General features: G+C 36.9%; 3 protein-coding genes across 4 annotated transcripts in view; 2 read left to right on the forward strand and 1 right to left on the reverse strand.

Annotated features, from left to right (window-relative positions):
- The window catches only part of fkbp16 (FKBP prolyl isomerase 16), a 49,575-nt gene extending 42,184 nt beyond the window's left edge, over positions 1-7,391 (forward strand). The window contains exons 5-8 of the mRNA XM_082182669.1: positions 2,734-2,909; positions 3,950-4,027; positions 6,674-6,814; positions 6,938-7,391. Coding sequence (XP_082038795.1) covers positions 2,734-2,909; positions 3,950-4,027; positions 6,674-6,814; positions 6,938-7,024 — 482 coding nt within the window. The 3' untranslated portion in view covers positions 7,025-7,391. The remainder of the gene's footprint in view (positions 1-2,733; positions 2,910-3,949; positions 4,028-6,673; positions 6,815-6,937) is intronic.
- Positions 7,392-9,771: 2,380 nt separating this feature from the next.
- serf2a (small EDRK-rich factor 2a) lies at positions 9,772-11,431 on the forward strand. The gene is made up of 3 exons (XM_082181317.1): positions 9,772-9,895; positions 10,793-10,898; positions 11,065-11,431. Exons 1-3 carry the CDS (start codon positions 9,889-9,891, stop codon positions 11,129-11,131), a joined length of 180 nt encoding a protein of 59 aa, XP_082037443.1. The 5' UTR covers positions 9,772-9,888; the 3' UTR covers positions 11,132-11,431.
- Positions 11,432-11,491: 60 nt separating this feature from the next.
- rasef2 (RAS and EF-hand domain containing 2) lies at positions 11,492-21,690 on the reverse strand. Of its 2 annotated transcripts, none has more exons than XM_082181316.1 (17): positions 21,110-21,690; positions 19,947-20,099; positions 18,861-18,951; positions 17,257-17,352; positions 17,085-17,162; positions 16,413-16,528; positions 16,233-16,301; positions 16,046-16,127; positions 15,816-15,886; positions 15,450-15,633; positions 15,259-15,360; positions 14,405-14,546; positions 14,222-14,303; positions 12,388-12,502; positions 12,193-12,306; positions 12,040-12,116; positions 11,492-11,953 (listed from the first exon to the last, which is right to left on the reverse strand). In XM_082181316.1, exons 1-17 carry the CDS (start codon positions 21,418-21,420, stop codon positions 11,851-11,853), a joined length of 1,986 nt encoding a protein of 661 aa, XP_082037442.1. In that variant the 5' UTR covers positions 21,421-21,690; the 3' UTR covers positions 11,492-11,850. The 2 variants fall into 2 exon arrangements, with proteins under 2 accessions (XP_082037442.1, XP_082037441.1); XM_082181315.1 differs by having other exon boundaries at positions 17,085-17,165.
- Positions 21,691-22,806: the final 1,116 nt, after the last annotated feature.

Consider the following 22,806-nt stretch of genomic DNA (forward strand, 5'->3'; position numbering starts at 1 on the left):
TAGAAAATATTCTATTTTAAATAAATGCTGTTCTTTTGAACTTTCTATTCATCAAAGAATTTTGAAAAAAAAATTGTTTTCAACACTGATAATAATAATGAATGTTTCTTGAGCATCAAATCATCATATTAGAATGATTTCTGAAGGATCATGTGACGACTGGAGTAATGATGCTGAAAATTCAGCTTTGATCACAGGAATAAATTACAGTTTAAAATATATTAAAATAGAAAACAGTCATTTTAAATTGGAATAATATTTCACAATATTACTGTTTTTGTTTGTATTTTTAATCAAATAAATGCAGCCTTGGTGAGCAGAAGATACTTCTTTTAAAAACATTAAAAAAATCGTACTGACCCCAAACTTTTGAACGGTAGTGTAAATAAATTGCATATTACTATAAAGACTAAGCTGATTACTAATTACAAATACTACTGTTTAACCAATACCATAAGTTAACCCATACTCATACACACTATATAATTTTTCTATCAGCTTCATGGTCTCTAATAAATCATTCACTGGCGATGGAGAAAACCCTTGTAATAGCTCTCAATTCAGCCCAGTCCTAGCAGCTCAGCTAATCTATTTGATCAATAATCATGTCATCGGAATGCTCAGTCATGTCTGCAAGCTGTGACCACCCTGAGAAACGCTCTTATTAAACCCTACGCTAATCAAACGTAATAAATCTACATGTTATTTCCACCTCCTTAATCATGGTAATTGCTGGAAAGCCTGGCCCATCTTGAGAGGAACGTTTGACAGTAATGAGACAGTAAAGTGCAAAGCACCGCTTTGGATTAGACTGATAATGACCACATATGCAGAAGTGATCTCCACATCGCCACAGTCTCCACTGACCACTCAAGCATCGCATATTAGACTCTCCCTCATTTTCTACACAATATTTTTCTACATTCATATACTGTACATATCCCACTAAGCAGAAATTTTATAAATTATTTCGGGAAAAGATTATGTGTAAGAAGACGAACACTAAGTCACTCTGATATCCAATGAAATGACTGTTGGCAACATGGTTTCCACAATCAGCAATCGCATTTAATCAATCAATATTATATTTATGCAGTATCACATGGCCATTCACACATAACACATTTTTGCTTTTCCATTATGTTTCTATGTAAACACTTGGTAGACAGACCCTTTTTCTTTAACCTTTACCTTAAAAAGGTTTTTTTAAGCCCCGAGACCTCACGTTTTTCCATTCCAGTGACAAACGCAAAAACACGTTCACGATTGTGAGTTGCTTTTATACAAGGGTTCAGTAAAGTTATATTGAGTTGCATTTTAGACACATTTTGGTAATAAATTGCTAATCAGTGTCTGCTGCAAATGGATCCAAACAAAGCAACAATGCAATTGATCTTAGCCTCTGAGCAACAAACACTAGACTAGGTGTTTCATTCCTAAATTAATCAGTGTTATTAAACAAATCAGTTAAGTGACTGATTCAATGACTCACTCATAAAGAAGCTCACTTTTATTCCTGAATTTGGGTACGATTACACAACAACGATATGTTTAAACGGATACCTTTTTCCCTTTGTGTTTTCCGCGTACAGACAACACCACTGTCAAAATGATTCCCATTCACACGGATCCACAAAAACAACTAAAAACGCTGTATTTTGCTGCCAGATGGTACCATTAGATGGCGATGAAACACTATAGACTGAACATGTAATACGCATGTGCATGACGTCATCGTCTTCAGAGTTTCACGTTTTTGTTGTTTACACGAAGCGTTTTCAGGCACCCAAAATGCAGTTGTCGTGTAAACGAACGGCCAAAACGCATAAAAAGTTTTTACATTTTTAGTTGTAAACGGTGTCGTGTAAACAGCCCCTTAATCAGCATTGTTGAATGAATGAATAAATTAATGAATGATAAAAATAGTCACTTGTCGCCACCTACTGGTGCAGTGATGTAACCTGCAGAAAGAGCCAATGTAAAATCCCCACCACTAATGCACAGGCTAATAGTCTCTCTGGAGTCAAAAGTAATGATGTGAAAAACGAAGCTTTTCAAAACTTTAAATCAACTGAACCAATTGCTTTGCAAAATGATTATCTGGTTGAGTCACCTACTGGTAAGAACGGTGTAAATGCAATGAAAACTCAGCCCAAACATGCATAAAAACACCTTTTATCAAAACTTGCAAATGTTTTATTGAAAATGTAGCCTATTAAATAGAAAATTAACATTAACAAATCTAAATATCGAGTATGTATAATATGTGTTATTTTAAGAAATTGTAGGGCTTGTTTTAGTTCGTTTTATTGAAGGCTTGGTTAATCAGGCCAAGAAGAGACTATTAACTACAACTTTGGCTTTTAATTATACAATTAATTCATTCAAAATGTCTGAAAATGCATAAAAATTATCCTAGGGCAGGTAAAAACCAGATAGAAGCTATTTCATGGGTTCAGAGAGAACGTAACAGCTTAAATCACCTGACTTCGGCAATTTGATACGTTTTCAATTTCAAAAGTTTCGAAGCTTTATAAAGCAGTGTTTTAAATCACTAGTGAAAGTCCCAGTGCTGCTGGACTGAACACTGCTTGACCAATCAGATTCTACTGTACAGTTTACGCTGGATCGATATCAAACAAACACATTTTTCATTGTTTATCATTTCCTCGAAATGAATGGCTGGTGTTTTGCATTACTACAGTGGGTCTGTACAATTGTATCCTCCTACAGACGGTCAAAGCTGTGAGGCAGAAGAAGAAGAGGTGAACGACTACCGGGTAAAATGTCTGAATAACCTGGCAGCAGCCCAGCTCAAGCTTGGACATTTCGATGAGGCGCTGCACACCAGTCAAGATGTGCTGTTTCTCGATCCCCTGAATGTCAAAGCGTTATTCAGAAAAGGAAAGGTATGGGTGAATATTATTCAACAAGCATAGCCCTGCACAGTTAAGCTTCAACCCTAGTTAAAGGGATACTTCACCGTTTTTTCATATTTAACTATGTTATTCCATTAACTAAGACGAGTTGATACATACCTCTCTCGTCTCAGTGCGTGCACTCAAACGCTCTGGCGCGCGGCGACACTTTGATAGCACTTATCTTAGCCCAGTTCATTCATTAGGAACCAAACAGACATGAAGCTAGAAGCGACCAAACACCTCCACGTTTTCCCTCTTTAAATACAGTTACACGACCAAGTAAATAGCACTTGGGAGCACTTCGACTCGGCGCAGTAAAAAGTCACGCCTGAAAAATCCTCTCCCTCTCACTTCTGTCATTAGAACCAATGTGACTTTTTACTGCGCCGAGTCGAAGTGCACCCAAGTGCTATTCCGCCATACATTATAGTTATCCTTTTTAGCCGCTTAGAAAAGTGCCACGTTTTATTTTGTGTCACCATACTTGGTCGTGTAACTACTCGTGTAACTGTATTTAAATAGTGAAAACGTGGAGGTGTTTGGTTGTCGCTTCTAGCTTCATCTCTGTTTGGACCCTAATGAATGAACTGGGCTAAGCTAAGTGCTATCAAAGTGTCGCCGCACGCCAGAGCGATTGAGTCCACGCACTGAGACGAGAGAGGTATGTATCAACTCGTCTTAGTTAAGGGAATAACATAGTTTAATATGAAAAAACGGTGAAGTATCCCTTTAAACTCACCTGATCAATCTAATCAAGTCCTTCAGGCTTAGGCCTTGTCCACACTAATACGTTTTCGTCTGAAAACGCATTTTTTTCTCTCCGTTTCGGTCCACACAAACAAAGACGGAGCTTTTTGAAAACACACTCCCAAGTGGATGAATTTGAAAACGCTTATTGTACCAATAGATATCTATGTTTATACCGAACGCTAGTGTGGAAGGAGAGTGTTTTGAAACGAAAACGTCATTTTAAAATGAGACAAAGAGTCATATTAACTGTAATCTGGAAATGTAAACTGTGTCTGCAGCTTTTATCTGACAAGGGCGATTATGAGGAGGCCATGGAGACCCTGAAGAAGGCTTTGAAACTGGAGCCGTCCACTAAGGTGAGAGACGGAACCGTATCTCCTGAACACATCTACATTTCACGTTAACTGGCAACAGAAAATCCCATTAGCTATTTACGGTTCAACCAAGGCCTTTGTGAAATACCTGGCCTAACTGGAGCAGTGATATTGAGTTTTATTTCAAATTCAATGTCAGCTCATACTCTCTGTGGGTCAGGGATGAAGTGTTTGTATTTAATGAAAGGTGCATGTAATATTTAAGTTTATGATTCTATTGAGCTTTCAGTGTTCTTTCCAAAAATACTTTAAATGAGTCCTGGAACAGAGAATGATTCATGGCTTTGTTCAGGATTGTGGATCGATTTGGCCTAGTTAAGTTGTGAACAAAATGGCTGGCCACTTGCATTTTTTCTTTTATTCATGGCCCTATCACAGTTTTTCAACAGGTCTGTATAAATTTACAACACAAACGTCCGGAGAAATTCCACCAAATCTGTCAGTAAGAGTGCATGCAAACAATATTTGTTTCTACGGGTAGACTCCTAGCAGAGAGTTACTTTTGTGCAGTGTTACAATCCACCGAACCAAAACTTGTTCTGTCATGCCTTTGAGAGTAGTTAGTCTGTCAAATCCTCAGAGCAGCCACCAAGATTACGGCTGTCTGGAGCCACTAAATGGACACAAAGTTACACACACATCCTCTCACTAGCCTTCCTGTAATAAAGTGAATCAGCACTGAATACACTAAAGCTGTTTATGACATGCGAGACGCAATAAACAGAACAATTCATTCAATCATAACACTGAAAAATATTATGGTTTGGAAAAAATTAACAAAATGTCATATCTGATTCCTTCATGAAAGGCCATAATGCAATAAAAAAAAATGTTCATGCTGTAATAATTTTTATTTTATTATATTATCCCAACTTTATATTTTGTATACAATACAATATAATTGAATAACATAATATAATAAAAAACTGAAGCAAAGAAAATCCTCAGATTGTATCTGGGCCTGAGTGATTTTGTGAGTGATCTCAGGTCCCCTCAAACTGAGCTTTGACCCAGAGTGCTCATGGTGAAGAGTGAGCTATGTCTAGACAAAACTAAAATATCTGCTGTTGCTATAATGACACCCCGTCTGGAAGGCAGGGCAAAAAGCAAACTTTTCCTCAGGAGGTAACTCATTGCAAAATTCAAATTAAGATCATAGAGTCAGAAACGGCATGGGATCAAATACTTGTGCTGCAATACATTTCAGCCTGTTATCAGTCTCTTAAGTGTATGGTCTGTGTTAATGGATTTGGATTGTAATTATACATGTAGGCAAATCTGTACCCATTATATTCTAAGGAAAATGTTCAGACCATTCCAAATGGGTTATGAAATGTGAATGGTGTTAAAGTAGAAAGGCAAACAAAAAGTTCAATAAAGTGATATCTGTCAAAGACCAGATCCTCGCAACTGATAAAATCAAGGTCAAGCAATATATCAATCTACGAGAATACAAGAAGCAGATTTAAAGGGATAGTTCACCGAAAAATTCAGTCATTAATTACTCACCCTAATGTCATTCCAAACCTGTAAGGTTTCGTTCATCTTTAGAACAATAATGAAAATCTTTTTGATGAAATCTGAGCTTTTTGTCCCTCCATTGACAACTACCACTTTGATGCTTCAAAAAGTTTAACCAATAGTAAAAATAATCCATATGAATAGAGTGATTTTTCTGAAGAGACTTCATCGCTTTATATGATGAACAGACTTAATTTAGTATTTTATTAAAATATAAACATTGTTCAGCGAACAAACAGAAGCTCAACCGAAAATGTTTGATGCACAGGATCAAACTTCATTGGTTCTTGCTGAAACTCAAACGCGCTGCACGAGAATTAACCTCATTGGTTCTTGCTGAAGTTCAAACGTGCTGCGTAACACGAGAATGAACCTCATTGGTTCTCGCACGTCAAGCGAACATGCTTGAGCTTATGTTTACCACAACTGAGGTGTGAGTTGATGAATGTTTATATGTGAATAAAAGACTTAATTCAATCTGTTCATCATATAAAGCGATCGTGTATCTTCAGATAATTTGGACAAAACCGCTCAATTCATATGGATTAGTGTTACGATCTCTTTATGAACTTTTTGAAGCATCAAAGTGTCAGTTGCGTAGCTGTCAATGAAGAGACAGAAAGCTCTGAAATTTCATCAAAAACATCTTCATTTGTGTTCTGAAGATGAACGAAAGTCTTACGGGTTTGGAATGACATGAGGGTGAGTAATTAATGACAGAATTTTCATTTTTTGGGTTAACTATTGTGTTTAAAACTTAACATGAGCAGCTCACTCTCGTCATTTACAAGCAACAACAACTACTAAGTTAATGCTGCTCTGAGAATTATTTAACAAACCCTTCTTAATATGCGTTTTACCTTTGAGATGAAGGGGAGTTGCTTTTATAAGCACGATGGTTTGACATGTGGAAACCCAATCATGACTGTCCTGAAACGCAGCTTGCTGTCAGTGAAATGGCACCATCTGTTGGTCAGTGTTAGCAACAGCAGCGCATGTTTTCCTCACAGAACTGTACAAAGTTCACACAGGATGAAAGTTGTTGTGTTTTGCCTTGTATTAGGGTTTTGAATGCTAATCTTTTTTTCTTTATAATGTATTTTATAGGCTATTCATGCTGAACTGTCCAAACTGGTAAAAAGACAAGCGGGGGAAAATGAGACCCAGAGTTGGCAAGCTAAACCAGCTCAAGTGTTTGGCGAAAACATAGCGCCATTTCTGACACCCCCGCCCAAAAAGAAGCCGTTTGTAAGTGACTGACTACCACCTAGTGAAGAGCATAAAAGTGGTGGGAAAAAATCCTTTCAAAATGTGCCAGTGCTGGCCTCCGAGTGCCTCCTTCGTTTGATCTCGTTTCTTACTCTGTTTCAGGGAATTTCTTGGAAGTTTCTGCTTGGAGCTCTGGTGGTGGCCTTGGGCAGTTTAGTCACATCTGTGGTCCTGACCGCACGGAACTAGCTCTCTCGGCCTACTTGCAAATTAACTTACAAGTCTCACAAACAAACATTCCACAAAGCTGCCAAGGGACGGAGGGAAAATGCACTGAACTGTTTAAAGAGCAGCTGCATGGGCCGGTGGAAGACTGACTTATGCAAAGCAGTATACGCACAGAAAAATGGGCAAGGCAAATGCGTTTAAAATATTTGCAATTAAAACACAAGTATTAATATGTTTGGCGTTTCGTTTCGCGTTCTAATGCATCACGCGCAGTTATGGAATTATCTATAGGAATTTGGGGGAACAGCTGTTATCTATTAAATCATTATAGAAAACATTTGATTCAGTTATGTGTGAAGAAATGTCTTCCAAGATAACAATAAATCAGTATTACAACCGAAATACAAAATTGTTGCTGGAAAAAAAAAGTCAAACTAATATGAATCCATGTAATAAATGAATGAACTTTTTTAGTTTGTTTTTTTTACGTTATTTTTTATTTATATGACAACATACATATGGAAAATTTAATTATATAAAATAGTAAAGATAAAATAGATAAATAGAACAAGTCACCCCGCTAAAGTCAAAATTTCAGTGCTGTCAAATCGATTAATTGCATCTAACATAAAAGTTTGTGTTTATATAATATGTGTGTTTCTATGTGTGTGTGTGTGTGTGTGTGTGTGTGTGTGTGTGTGTGTGTGTGTGTGTGTGTGTGTGTGTGTGTGTGTATATATATAATGTCACACATATTACATAAACTTTTATGTTAGATGCGATGAATTGGGAATAATTGATTTTACAGCACTATTTTAAACCTATTCTACTTTCATAATGTGAAATATGATAATGAAGCACTTATTTTTTACTTCAGGAATTGGTTGGATCATTATAAGTGGAATCAATATTTTTCAAAAAAAAACTATTTCTGCATTGCTCTTCCACATTATCCAAGTTGTTTCATCATATAAATGAATATATTAATACAATATAGATTGATGAATATGTTCTGAGTTTATTGAAATGCAAAAAAAAAAAAAAAAATTCTTTGAAAAAAAATATTTAGTTCTTAACATTTCTGGAATAACTAAATTAATTGTGGTTAGTTAAAATACCAACACTTACATGTTTTTGTTATAATTTTTTTTTTTGGAAAACAAGCAGCTTTGTATAAGAAATACCAGAGGAAATATATTCCCTTGTATTGAGGGTCATTTGAATATTGTGTTGGACTATATGGGGGGGGGGCCTTCAAATAAAAAAGTTTGAGAACCAGTGGATCAGAGTATACAAAGACAATTTTCTTTAAAATAACATGCACCGATGAATCATTCATAAGACCAGGAAAATGCATTAAGAAAGCAAATAAGGTCTATTTTGACTTCATGTTGGTTTTACATCTGCTCTTACAGAAGTGGAACCACATCCGGCCTTGAATACTAACCCACACAATTACTCTGGTTCCACTCCAGGGTTCGGTTTCCTGGGCATGAGCATTACTCTGTCCGCCTCCACACTCCAGTACTCCTGTAAACAGTCTGAGTGGTGACTCATCATACAGAGGATCTAATATTAATCTATTGTTGCCCAAACCTGCTGGTGTGACGTGTCGGAGGAAGATCACAGATTCTGTCCCTGGCTGTTATTAATGCAGACATTGTATCTGATAATAGCACAGGTGCGTTTCTCTCAGATGAATGGCTGAAGTGTTAGTTCTGCTTTGCTGTGGTCATTTGAGTGCAACTAAGACTTTTTTTAAACAGAAATATATGCTTTGAATTGTTGGTGTTTTTTAAAGGTGACTTGTTAGGACAATAGTCTAAAGAAGTGGTTCTTGACCAGCAAACTTCCAAGGGTACATCAAGATGACTTTAAAATATAAGCTAAAACTCAAAATTTGAATATTTCTTAATTTAATTCAACCACAGAATTCTAAAAAGTGAATATTGTTGTGGGCAGTGAGGGGCTTTGGGGTCAAAAACCACCTGCTCAAAGTGCACCTGAATTTAAGGACTAAGAGAGTCAAGGGTTTGCTTGACTATCATTGATCCCTGCTCCATTATACAGCAATTCAAATGTGTTTCTGCAAGCTACATATTACCCAAAATATTTCATTATAGGTCTATTGGCTTTATGACTTAGCTTAGCTAGCTTTTACTTTATTGACATTCCGTGTCTTGATGTTCCCTGCCTTAACATGCACCAGGAATGAAGATTGCAGACTTTTAAGATAGGAAGTTCTATTTTTTGTAGGCCAACCCAAAAGTCGGCCTCATCCTCCCGGAGCCAGCCCTTCAGACTCAAGGTCTGAACTCCAAAGCAGCTTTCATTGGCCGAACGACCAAAAGGCAGCCTGAGTGACATGTAAAGCAACCAATCACAGCTTGTTTTTTCAGCGTCGTGTTTAGGGGCATGAAAAGTCGATGTCCCCAACAGACCAGTGTGTAAAACTCTTGAACGTCTTTTAAAAAGTTTATGCCGTGAACTTAACATACTTTTGAAAATCCAGCGTTTAGTTGATTATGACAGGCGCTAATTGTCACAGTCGTAATTATGAACAATATTAGCTTCCAGATTTTTTCCACAATTTCTAGTTTCTATCATACACCCAAGTTTAAACCATTATTTAACGGCTCTGGTTTAGGTTTAAACCGTCCAAAATAATCTTAATACAGTTTAACCCTTAACCTATGACAACCGTTCCTGACGTCACATGTCGCATCCAATCAAATGATTGCCTCCTGTACCGAAAGATCTCGCGATGCTGCTTCAGAGCAAGTTTGACGCCGGACAGTAAAGACATCGGTTGTTTGTTGGGTAATAAGATAGCGGCCCTTGGGGTGAGCTCATCTGAAAATCGGATAAAACTGATTTAAAAAAAAATGACAAGTAAGTATATAAACGGATCTTACTTGGGTCCAGTTTTGCGATATTTGGTCGCTGTCAGACGTAAACGAGAGCTCTGACATCCGGCCACAGCGTATGTTAGCCTGACAGATTGAGTTCAGTGGAAAATCGACTGGTCGGGATTTTATAATCTATATAGTTAATGTAACAGTATGGGTTTTGTAGGGTTCAACACATCGAATTATATGTATAGGCCTACCATTATATTTGTCCTATGTTCGTTTTTTTAAAAGTTTGTTGTGTTGGCATCTATCTATATAATGTGGCGCTCACACACACCCTTCATCTTTGCCCGAATCCATTTCAGTTAAAGCTGCAGAAACAATCTCTGGTGTATATGATACATTTATCATAATGCTTAGGCGTCTTTGAGTCACGCTATGCGTTCCTCATAAGGCACGTCACTGTTTCTTAAGAATGCTTCCTCATAAGAATCACAGAAGAGAACCTTTGAAAATATATATTTTTAAATATAAGTTTTGTATCATATGATACATCCGGCTATTAGTGATCGATAGAGTGAGAATATGGAGCTCACACCCGAGCTTACATTTAAATCGCTCTATATCTACCAATAAGGTTTCTTATTAACATTGTATTATGTTTAGCGTTTTATTACATTGACAATTGAGAGAAACGTTTCTCAAAAAATAAAGTAATCCTAAATTGCTTCAGTTCAGTAAATGGTCATCTTGAAATATTTTACATTTTGGAAAAAGTCATTAAAGATTACATGTTTACCATGACCTGAAGGTGGACATTATAGCCTACTAAAATGAGTATGAACTATCAATCAAGACATGAAGAGTTAAGTTATTCAGCAAAATTGATTGTGTCAGTCAGATCAGATATTTAATTTCAGCACTGTGTCCTCTTCAGGGGGAAACCAGCGTGAACTTGCTCGCCAGAAAAATGCCAAGAAGCAAAGTGATATGCACAAGGGCAAGAGAAACGATGGTTTATCTGGCGCTGCCCGAAAGCAGAGGTAACCGACAATAACAAAACTTGAGCTAGAAGCAGCTTCTCTGGAAGAAGCTCTCATACATAATCTGTTGCTTAGTTTCTGTGAGTATGAGAAATGGAAATGTGCTGCAGTTTAAAATTGTAGTGGGACAATAACTGCAATTCTCTTTCCATGTATTCTCTTTTAGAGATGCTGAAATAATGCAACAGAAGCAAAAGAAAGCCAACGAAAAAATTGATTCTAAAGCCAAATAGTTAGAAGACATCAAATCCTCCAGACGATCTTAAGCCATCATTATTGTTGGTGTCATTTGATGGCATTCATCTTTTTCTTCTTGCTCTGGATTCAGCTGTACCATTGTTTGTACTTTCCTTAAAGCCTTTTGTACAACATCAATTTAGTTTGACTGGCTATTTACTTTGTGCACAGGTCTCTTTTCTTCAGTATTTACCATGTAAAAACCAAGAATAACCGACCCATCTCAGAAACGCATACTCTTGTATTTTTATATTTCCATTACTAAAAATTGTTGAATAAAGTATAACTCAAAATCAGAGTTTGCTGCTTTTTTTTTTTTTTTTAAAAGAACAGAAGAATTGCTTCCAGACCGTTGATTTAAACTAAATAAAATCTAAAACTTTTATTTAATATTGTTAGAAACATGTACATAAACATCCTTCAACAAGTCATTCAAATATAACAAATAAAAAAAACATTTACATAAACATTGAACCCTGAAGTGAATTGATCATTTGTAGGCAAATGTACAAGTATACATTTGATCAGTGCTTAAAAACACCAAAGGACACTTACAAAACATCCAAAAGATGGCAATTGCTTAAATGACTAACTTGATTCTTTAAAAATGGTTTATTAACATTTTCACAATAAAAGGTCATTTTATAAGGTGAAATAATTATTTAAAAAGTTACCTTTATAACAAAGCACTGACATTAAAATAAATTTAGGACATTTAAACTCCACAGCAGTTGCTCAGCGTCTTCTTCCGTCTGTGAAGACTCAGATTCACCCGTGACTCGGACCTCCGCCCCAGTTTTGCATGTTTCTTTACTTCTCTGTGATAAAGTTTCAGAAGACATTAGAAACCTCAAAACACTTAATATCTTTACTCAGTTTTAGAATGAGCAAGAACTGATCTTACCTTGCTAAATGTAAAACGGCCTCGACGACGTTCGTCCCCTCTTTAGCACTCGCCTCACAGAACAGGGCGTTATAAGCCTGTCATGGACAGGAGCCATTACAAATTGACAACATGATGGTTAATACGTTATTTCCACACAAATCCGAGACTCACCATAGCAAGCTTTTCCCCATGGAGAGAGCTCACACAGCTTCCCTCTGGCCGCTCTGCCCTCAAATCCACCTTGTTCCCGATTATACACATTGGGATGTCCGTATCGGTTGACTCCTGTGAGGGAAAATTTACTGGATTCAGACTATAAATAATACAAAGGAAAAATGTAAAGGTCATTAAAATGTGTCACCGTACCTGAATCTGTTCCACCCATTCACGAACATTCAGAAAGCTGCTCTCAGACGTGACATCGTACAGTAGTAGCACGCCGTGTGCTTTACGGAAATATGACCTTGCAATGCTTCGGAACCTGGAGAAAAGTAACAACTTTTTGAAAACGAATGTGCTTACCAGTTAAGTATTGTCTACATGCACTACAGCTCAAAAGTTTGGGGGTCAGTAAGAACTTTCAATATTTTTATTTCAATACTCTTATTCAGCAGCATTCATTAAGATGCATTTAAAAGTTTCCACAAAAAAAAAAAAATTAAGCAGCAAAACTGACACATGGAGTAAAGGCTGATGAAAATTCAGCTTTGCCAACAATGTAGTACATTTTAAAATGTATAAAAAAAAGAAAGAAATTGTAACTTCACAATATTATCGTTTTACTGTATCGCCTTGGTGAGCACAAGTCTTTTTTTTTTTAAAAGCATTAAACTCTTACTGACCCCAAACATTTGAACAGTACTTTATCTTCAGCATATGGTTCATTAGACAATGAAAACAGCAGGCAGCAACGACAAATCAAAGGCTTAAAATCTGAACGTCCCACAGGAATTACCCTTTACAACTAGAAATTCCTTCGTGTAAAATAAAGTCCTCAAACATACATTTATGCTACAGATCAAGTAACAAAGGTTTCACAGACAAGGCTTAGATTAAACCAGGAGTAGGCATTTAAGTAGCTTTTATAAAAAGTACCAAAAAAAAAAAAAAAACACATTACTGGTGTTCATCTTGACAAAACAATGGCATTGATATTTTAAGATGTGCAAATTACTTTAAAACAGCTCAAACATGCATTTTGGTCTGAAAGTAGACTTAAATCTTGTCTGTGAAATCGGGGGAAAGAACACAAGTTTCACATTTAAACCCTAGGCCTGCATGCCTGCCAATATTCCATTATTTACTGTAAACATGTTTACCGTTCGTTTATACATGCGATTCAATTTATTTTCTGTGGCAACATGCCACATTGATTAGTATTTGTTAAACAGGACTGACGGGACAGTCTTAACCATGTAAAACTCACTTAGAACGCAATAAAATATTGAAGAAATTAAAATTAATCAAGTCACAGCTCAAAACACTAGGGGGGTGTTTTTGAAGGTCTCTTATGTTAACTAAGGCTGCATAGATTTGATCAAAAATACAGTAAAACCATAAATAGTGCAAAATATTACAATTTTAAATGTTTTTCCATTTGAATATTAATGAATAAATGTATTTATTCCTGTGATGCAAAGCTTAGTTTTCAGCATTACTTCAGACTTCAGTGTCACATGATCCTTCAGAAATATGAGGAAACCATGATACATTATTTGCCGAATATAAAGTGGAAAAGCAGTTATTTGAAAAATCTTGAGGAAAATCTCGTTGAATTTAGGGCTGTCGAAGTGAAAATAGCAGCTCAATAGGCTTTTATACAGTCCTGCCAGAGACTGTATATTAGGACAGTCATGTTACATGATATGACTTGAATGGTACGCAAGAAGGGCGGCAGTGCACTGCTTTACAGGAGAGGATTGAATGCGGTATCATATTTTCATAATCATTGGAAGCCAAAATCAAAACAGAAACAAATTCTATTAATCTATGCATCCCTAGTCATCAAGTCATCTTTGAGAGCAAGGGGCCCCCTGGTGGTTCAGGGGCCTTACACAACTTGCGTACTTTGCATATAGGAAGGACCGGCACTGTGTACCAGCAGACAAATTTAGTATCTGTGCACCTTAATTCATATGTAACAATCATAATTTTAACCATCCATGTAGTTGGTTCTTAAATCAGACATGTACTACTTTACCTTTCCTGTCCAGCAGTGTCCCAGATCTGAAGGTTTGTTTTCTCTCCATCTACAAGCATCTTCTTGATTTGAAAATCAACCCCTGCAAGAACAAATTTTGAGCTCTTTGGATTCTATCATCATAATGTATTCATATGGTAACATTAAAGCTCATTCCAAATTAGCATGGTTGCATGTTCTCACCAAGAGTGGTTTGCATATCTCCTCTGAATTCGTTAAGACTCAACCGTAGTAAAAAGCTGGATTTTCCTGACCCAGCATCCCCAGCCAACACCAGACGATACACTGGAGCAAGATCTGTGTCGAGCAAGTCGTCTTCAGTTTGCTATAGAGAACAAAATGTACAACTTTAGTCCATCACAGTGCTTCTCAACCTTTTTACCAGTTTTATAGTGCCATCATTTACTAAATAAGATTAATGGATAAATTAACTATTTTATAGCCAATAAAGTATTTTAGAGCTTGCCATAACTACAAAAATATATACTCATAGGATGCATACAAATGCTCATGGCGTTATAAGTATTATTGTGAAGTCATGCCAGGTATTGAAATCAAGCTTATGATAAAATAAATTTGGATATGATATTTGATCATATCAAAGATTTTCAAGTTCTTCAAAAGAGAGAGAGAAAAAACAAAAGTGAATAAAGATAAATAAATAACTTATTTTAAATTGTTTGTGATCTTGAGGCACCCAGATCCCTGAACATACGATTACACAGCATTTGATCATTATACACATGATCCAAATGCTACTAAAAATAGTCCTTGGAAATAAGTTACTTGCTACTTGGGCCTTTATAGTTTTCAGCAAAACTACTGTATGTAGAAGTAGCGCTAAATGTTATGTCAGCAGCTGAGGCTATTTTCATGGCAAGGGCCAAGTTACAAGTTACACAAGAGTTGCACAATACAATTTTTTTAAATACAGCAGTTTTAAAGATTTAAAAATCCTTAAGTAAGCTTACTAAATAAAAACATTGTCTACTTCTACATCAAAGATGTTTAAAAACTAGGGAGTAAGCAAGAACTACCTTGACAGGAAAAGCAGATAAGCGTCGCCGAAGTGAGGAGGATACTGAGCCAACTCTGCTACGAGGTACAGATCCCAAAGCTTCAGACTTCAGTTCCAACACCTACAAAAACATTCGTTGTTTACCTAGAAAGGAATTATACAGATACACAACACGTATAGTGTGAAAACTAGTGAAAGCTGAAGACTTGCCTCCAGTTCAGATGGAATAGAAGAGTAACTATGATGCACTGTCTCCACTGAATTATGGCTGTCGTCACTGTCATAATCGCTGGCTGACATCGGCTCAGGGTCCGTCTGAAGGGAAACGCCACTGTCCAAATATTTATCAGCCCAGCATTTAACCAACGAGATAGTATCCTCTTCATTAGTAAAACTATATATAAAAGAAAGAAAAAAAAAGACATCTAGTCCTCCATAGGAAAAATAATAATATAATTAATATAGTATAATAAACACACAGGCCTAAACAAAGCATCTTGAATGTTTACTCTGTATTTGTTGCAGTTGTACCTTGACAGAATAATATACTGAGCAAACAATAGAGGGCATAATTACCCGCTCTGATTCATTGTACTCTGTCGAATTGGTTTCATCTTCCTAGGAGGAATTTCATTTTTTGGTGAGAGCTACAGAAGAGCAAACATTTTAATGAGGATAGTTATTGTGTACATTAAAATGCATTCCAGAAACAACGCTGATATCCTTTATGATGGAAAACCAAATATTTGATCATGGTTAAAACGAATGCAGTACCAACTCAAATAAAAAAGCGATTATATAGCTACCCGTCTTTTTGTAGAGGAGTTATCCTGGCTCAGAGCAGAGCGTAACCCATCATTGCTGTCATACAACGTTTTGTTCACTTCCCTGAAAAAGTCAAACCTTTCATATCAAAGCAAGCAAGAAATCCATTTCTTCATTAGAATATTTTGATTCATTTGACTATTACAGAGAACAACCAAATTCACTTACTGGAGGATTTCTATATGGCTGGAATAAGACTGATACTCCATCACCATCTTCTTAAGGTCATCACTTTCTCTGAGAAGGAAAAAAAAAAAAAAAATTCACATTTATGCAAGCTGTGTGAGAACCAATGGCAGCAATCATCTTTACATACACAAACCCAGTTTGAAGCATCAGTATTCTCACCTCTCGTGTTGGAGTTTCTGGTCAGTGAAGGCATTCTTCAATCCGTCCAACTCAACCTGGAGAACTGAGACATTCATCTTGGCTTTCATAAGGGAACTCCTCAGCTCCTCATTCTCCTGCAGAGAAACAAATGAAAGCAGTAGAGGTCATACATTTATCAATTTGGCATTTAGGGGGCCAACCCTTATTTTGCAAATACAGAATGAAGGGTAATCTGCACCACCAAATTCAGACAGATTGGGCTAAGATGTGTCAGTGGATAAGCTGTGGTGCCTCTAACAAAATGGTTCATAATTTGACATTTGATCACAAACTGCATTTAAAAAGGACCCTTGTTTTGTTCATTTTTTTTATTTGAAGTGTAAATCATTCCCATATTCTATGTATATGGCCTTATGTGATAGTTTAACCTCAAGACATCTCAAGTCTCCAAAAAAGATAAGTTGAAGAATGTTGGGAACTTTTTTTTTATGAAGAAAAAAAAAGTAATTTCTCAATGTCTTTTATCCACAGAAGACAGTCATACAGTTTCAGAATAGAGTGATGGTGAGAATTTTCATTTTTGGAAGAACTATCATTTTAGATAAAAATTGGCAGACTTTACCTTATTCTCCCGTAAGGTTCAAACATTTCTGAAGGGCACTGAATGTGGTAGTAGAATCTGATTCATACCTGCATCAGAGCTCTAATCTGTGCTCTCAGTTTGATGGCATCTTCTCTGGGGCTATTTAACTTCGACTCCTCTTGATACTGCTTAAATTAGAGAACGTAAGAAACAAATGCAAGTTACACAAAATATAGACAAACCCACATGCATTCGAATGAGAATCCCACATTGTCTCACCTTTGTGAGCCTCTCGATTGTTGTTTGCAGGTCTGCCAGCTCATTCTCATGCTTGATTTGGAGCATAGCAATGGATTCATCCAATTTCTTCTGCTCCTGTATGCATGAAACCCAAGAAGAGTGTTTTCCTTATATGCACAGGCCTAATAAAGAGGCATTTACAAGCTCTCATAGAGAAGCCTTTGTGCACCGAGTCAGGCTGGCCTTCCTGTTAAAAAGCTCACTGGGCTACAAGAATAAAGGTGAACCACTGAGCAAGAAGCTAAACCCGAAATCCCTCTTTTCCACTCAGCAAGACAGAATAAATACACGTTTACATGTATGAACCATGGTTATAGTAACTAATGCCATTTAAAAAAAAACATTCAATATAATACACTGTAGTAGTTAGTAGTAGAAGTAAACTAACTTTGTTCAAAATTAACAGTTTAAATAGAGTAAATACAACAATCCTTCCAAACCATGTTTTTGTCTTAACCCATTTCACTATGGTAAGCCAATTATAAGCGTTTGTATTTTAGACCCGACATGGTTTTTGCAGGAAATAAACCAGAATCAACACTGGCTTGGCTTTTCAGAGATTGAGAACTGAAGGATTTGAAATGTTAAAGTGACGGGGGGTGGTGTTTATTACTCAACAGGTGAGTAAGGAACTTTATTGAACTGTTCATATGGCAATTTATCCAAGTTCATTGTAAAGCATCTTCTATTGTGCAGGCTCATATTAATCTGCACAGTCACGCAGAGCCGAAGCACAACCAAAACAATGTTTTTACACAATAAGCATGAAGTTTTGTTTAACTGATAGAAGGTCAAAAATGATAGTTTTATTTAATGCCATGTCAACATCTGTGGCTCTCTTCATGGCAAAAACCGAATTACAAAAATACAAGTTCGATATATACCCAAAATTACATGGTGTCCCTTTAATCTAGAACACACTTGAATATCATTAAGAATTCAGAAAAGCATGACCTACTTTTGCTTTAATCTGCATGTAAAAATGTTTCATTGTTAACTCTTTCCCTGCCATTGACAAATTTCCAGCTTTCCTTGTTTTCACAGTTATTCAGTAGGGGGCGCTATTATGCATCTCCTGATCAAAACGCAACGAAGTAGAAACAAGCGATATGCAAGCATATACATATGTACAAATGCGGCAATCAACATTAAACCACAAATCAAAACTGCCTAATGTTACTGAATGAAATTTCGTCCCAGGACGAGCCATGTTGATGGACTCGACTCCATACTCCATCTATGTTTTGATCATCGTTCTGAATCCCATCCAGACAGGAGACCATGATGGACAGAGGCCAAGGGGCAAATTTTGGCCAGGATGAAACTTGTATTCAAGTGTTGATTTTTTTTTTTTTTTTTAGTGCATCAAGCTAGGATACAACTTTTTTGTTGTTTTTTTTAAAGCAGAGGGTGTTCTTTCTTTTGATAGTTTGCATATTTAGATATTCATACAACAAAATATTCTGGGGTCCATGAAATTGTGAAAATTATCAAAATGTTTTGATACAAACTATTGTACATAAATGTACCAAGTCATAATAATAAAAAAAGTCCCTGAATATAAAACTTGTCTGACTTCTCACCTCTTCTCTGACCCGTTCTTCTGTGCGGGCCAGTTGCTGCTGCACGTCCTCCTCCATCTCTTCTAACTGAAAGCTGGTCAGTTCCTCTGTCCTGTTGACATCAAAAAAGCTAAAAGCATAGCCTGAACTTTTTAGAACCAAATGGCAACTTTAAAGTCTCCAGAAAGCAGTTTGAAACAACCGGTCTTGGATGCATTAAAGAGTTTCCTAAGACCAAGTGCACCGGCATCCAGGTCTCAAAAGAAACGTTCCCCAGAGGAGCTACTGCTGGAGAGATGAATTACTCCTTTAAGCTACACTGTCTTATAATCATCAAGTGGGTGCAGTTGAGCAAACCTCTGACGAAAGGGAAGGGAGGAATGAAGGTAGGACTCTTGAGAAAACAAGCCGCAACTGTGTAAGGTGGACCGGAGGTGAAACAAACAGCCTTATGTTAAACACACAGTAAAAGGCCTGGACTGTGTTTCACTGAGAAAACAGAGCACTCAAACTGTGTCCACACTTACAGAAACAAATCGAAATTCTTGAGAAATACGAGGAGAAGGACAAGCTTAGTAACTCTGCACTAATTTTCAATTTCCTCCTTCCTTAAGAATGGAAGAGCTTTTCTTCATTTTAATAATGTAAGCTTTAGAACCCAAATCCATTAAATGCTTACAGAGCAAAAAAACATTTCCTGAAAAAAAAGAAAGAAAAAAAAAGCCAGTGTTTCTGTCCACCATACCATGAAGTAGATAGGAAGTTCACAACAATATTAGTGATTCATTAATCTGATACGGAACAGCACAATCTTCTTGTACTTACTACAATTGTACACTGTTTAAATTATGTGACAGTCTTACTCCCACTAGAAAGCTTCAGAAAACTTCCAAGGGGACAAAGAATGACACGTTTTAAATAACCAACAATTAAAATGCTAAAGACAAATTCTTTCAAACATGTAAAGGGACATGAAATTATATCAAGGTACAACTACTATTGTCCTTCATATCTCATCAGCCTTGGAAAGGGCCAAACCAGCTGTTGTAAAACCTGTTTTTGAACCAGCACAGCATCCCGGCTGAATCCTGGAAATGCTCCTCTCACCTTCGAAGACTGGTCTCGAGTTGTTCACTCTCCATCCGGTGTTCTTTGCTCTCGATCACAAAGGCTTTGATGACATCCTCATATTGCTGCAGTAACAGCTCATCTGATGTGGAGTGGATTTGTTCATACAGCTCGCTCACTGCGTCGCACTGCCTGCAGACAAGGGGGAAAAAAGTGGGAATAGCAATAAAACACAGACTGAATCAGCGCATCTTATGTGGATGGATGAAGCCAGTTGTCAAGACAGGTATTGGCAAAAAAATAAAATAAATATAAAACGGTAGTTAAATGCAGATGAAAAACTAATCTTCGGTGTATACACACGTTTACTTAACTAAACAGGAAGATAGAAACCATAGACTATTTTTTTTTTATACAGCTAGATATAAATGGAGGAACTGAGTCGAGGGATTGAATTAAAAAAAGTCGTCCCAGTTAAAAACGCAGAGGATTTCCATCTTTTATCCACGTAATAGCCTCCAAACGCAGATTTCATACATAATAGTAGGATTTTCTGCATCTATGGTCCAAAATATAAAATATATATATATATATATATATATATATTAGTCATTTCCACCACTGGTTAACCCCCAAAAAGAAAACTTATAGCATGCTTTTTTTTTTCTGGGTACACATCTGATCCAAAAACATGGTTATGTGCGCACGCACGCACACACACACACACACACACACACACACACACACACACACACAGTGACATCTATCTTTGTGAGGACATTCAGTGACAATGCAATATCTAGCTCCTTACCCTAACCCTAACCCTCACAAGTGCCTAAACTGAACCCTTACCCCAAACCCAATTAAAACCTTATCCCTAAAACCAAGTCTTGACCCTCAAACAAGCCTTTAAAGAGCTCTCAGAAAGTGAGGACCAGCCAAAATGTCTTCACTTTACTCTTTGTCCTCACTGGTCTAAAACTCAAAGCGGGCCTCACAAATATATAGTTGTACAAGTCCACACAAACACACACGATATTTAAGAACTTGAGCTACCTTAGAAACTAGAGAGTAAACTAAACTAGTTTAAACTAATAAGTTTAAAACGTAGGCAAATTAGCCTATATTGTCTCGTGCATCCTCTCATGTTAATATGACAAAATAAGTGAATCTGAACTTCACAAGTCAAAACATAAGCCTACCTTCCTAAATAAAAGGCCACATCTCCGTCTAATGTGTTTTCAAACTCATCCCAAGCGCTTCTCTGACTTTGCAAACTGTTTCCCAACAAAGCAAGATTGAGGGCTTCGGAAACTTCGTGAAAGCTTGACGAAAAGTCGTTGAAATTAATGTATCCGTCTCCATCCAGGTCGAACTTGTTGAATAAAGTCCTGATCTCGTCCGCAGGGACATTAAGCTCTCGGCAAACAGTAGTGAAGTCCTCGTATTCGACTCTTCCTGACTTATTCCCATCACACGCTGCGAAAAGTCTCCGAAGGTCAGTTTGGTTCATCTTTTCACTTGACGAGGACAAACGCTTATTTAAAATACACCCGTGTACAACGACAACGCTCCAAATAACCTATGTGAAAGTGATAAAACGACGAAAGTGTGAGAAGGAATGAGCGTTAACATGCAGCCTACTGTACATCATTCACCAACAGGTGCGCGGACACCTCGCGCTGAAACTAGAGGCAGGTTAGATAGATGAAGCACGCGTGATTGGATGATCGCTCATTATCTCGCGTGTAACAAGTTAAACTCGAGTTAGTGTGTCATTGGATACCCGTGGAGGTAGGCGTGCTGTAAAAGTGCACAGCAATCTGAGAACCAGCCCACATTTACATTGGTCTCTCAGTCTGGGCAACTAGAGGTGTAAAGTCCAGGGGTCAGAAAGTAAAAGTCCTGCCATATGTTTATTCCACCCATGAACTCAGCCAGCTGATTTCACTAATTAGTTCATCTCCTGGCTGAAAAACTGTGCTAATTAGCAAATCCAGGTGATTGGAACAAAACACTGAGGAGGACTTTTGCTCTCTGAACCTGGACTTTACACCTCTGCAACTAAGTGCTTAAAAAAAGAAAGAAAGAAAGAAACAGCAAAGAGACCAGCATGGGAGAACCCCAAACCACGTTTGTGAAGTTATTTTATACTTTTTATCAACCAAAGAAGAATACAGCATATATAGCCTATTATAGCCTATGTAAAAAGTTGCTGCATGCCTTACATTTTTAAATACAATAACCTTGGATGTTTGTCATTTCAACTTAAATGACAAGAAACTGACTTTAAAAAGAGTTGATTCTTGTATAACTTATATAAAAAGTTGAGTTAAAGCAATGCAAAAACATATGCTGTCATAATTGATCATAGGCTAATTATGAATAAGACAAAGACACAATAATAGTTAAAAAACAGAGACAAATACTAAACTTATTCTATGAGTCTTTATGGATTTTTTAAATAGTCTTTGGCTAGGCTATTACTGTTACCAGATTTTACTGTGCGACAATTATTTTTCTAATAGAAATTTGGCATATTTTGTTATTAAATTTAGTAACGACTATAATAAAATGATCGAAAAATAAATTAGCAAACATCATCACTAAAATGACATCAGAAAACGTGGTCACGTTGACGTAGTTGTGTCGCGCGCCAGACGCCAGTGCGCGCGGTGGGTTCATGCTGTCGAGGGCGCTGCTTTATTTCCCTTTCAGGTGTGGACTGTTCTTTATCTGCTGAAGGACATTTGCCTTCCTTTGTTTGGTAATGTCCACGACACATAACCACACTCGTATTCCATACAATTCAATGACATTTTGAATTGTGGATTATATATAATATATAATTCTCTGAATTATAAACTGATTAAAGAGTAGGCAGGTTAAATAAATCAAA

This window comes from Leuciscus leuciscus (assembly GCF_965113295.1).
Source record: "Leuciscus leuciscus genome assembly, chromosome: 10".
Classification (NCBI taxonomy): Eukaryota; Metazoa; Chordata; class Actinopteri; order Cypriniformes; family Leuciscidae; genus Leuciscus; species Leuciscus leuciscus.

Bases quoted from the DNA above. Each gene is read 5' to 3' on its own strand.
- rasef2 (XM_082181315.1), bottom strand. From the start codon at position 21,420: ATGAACCAAACTGACCTTCGGAGACTTTTCGCAGCGTGTGATGGGAAT. The intron at 17,166-17,256 runs GTGAGACAATGT...CTCTAATTTAAG, and splicing joins CAATCGAGAGGCTCACAAAG to CAGTATCAAGAGGAGTCGAA. The intron at 16,302-16,412 runs GTGAGAATACTG...TTTCCTTCTCAG, and splicing joins CAGAAACTCCAACACGAGAG to AGAAAGTGATGACCTTAAGA.
- serf2a (XM_082181317.1), top strand. The intron at 10,899-11,064 runs GTAACCGACAAT...ATTCTCTTTTAG, and splicing joins GGCGCTGCCCGAAAGCAGAG to AGATGCTGAAATAATGCAAC.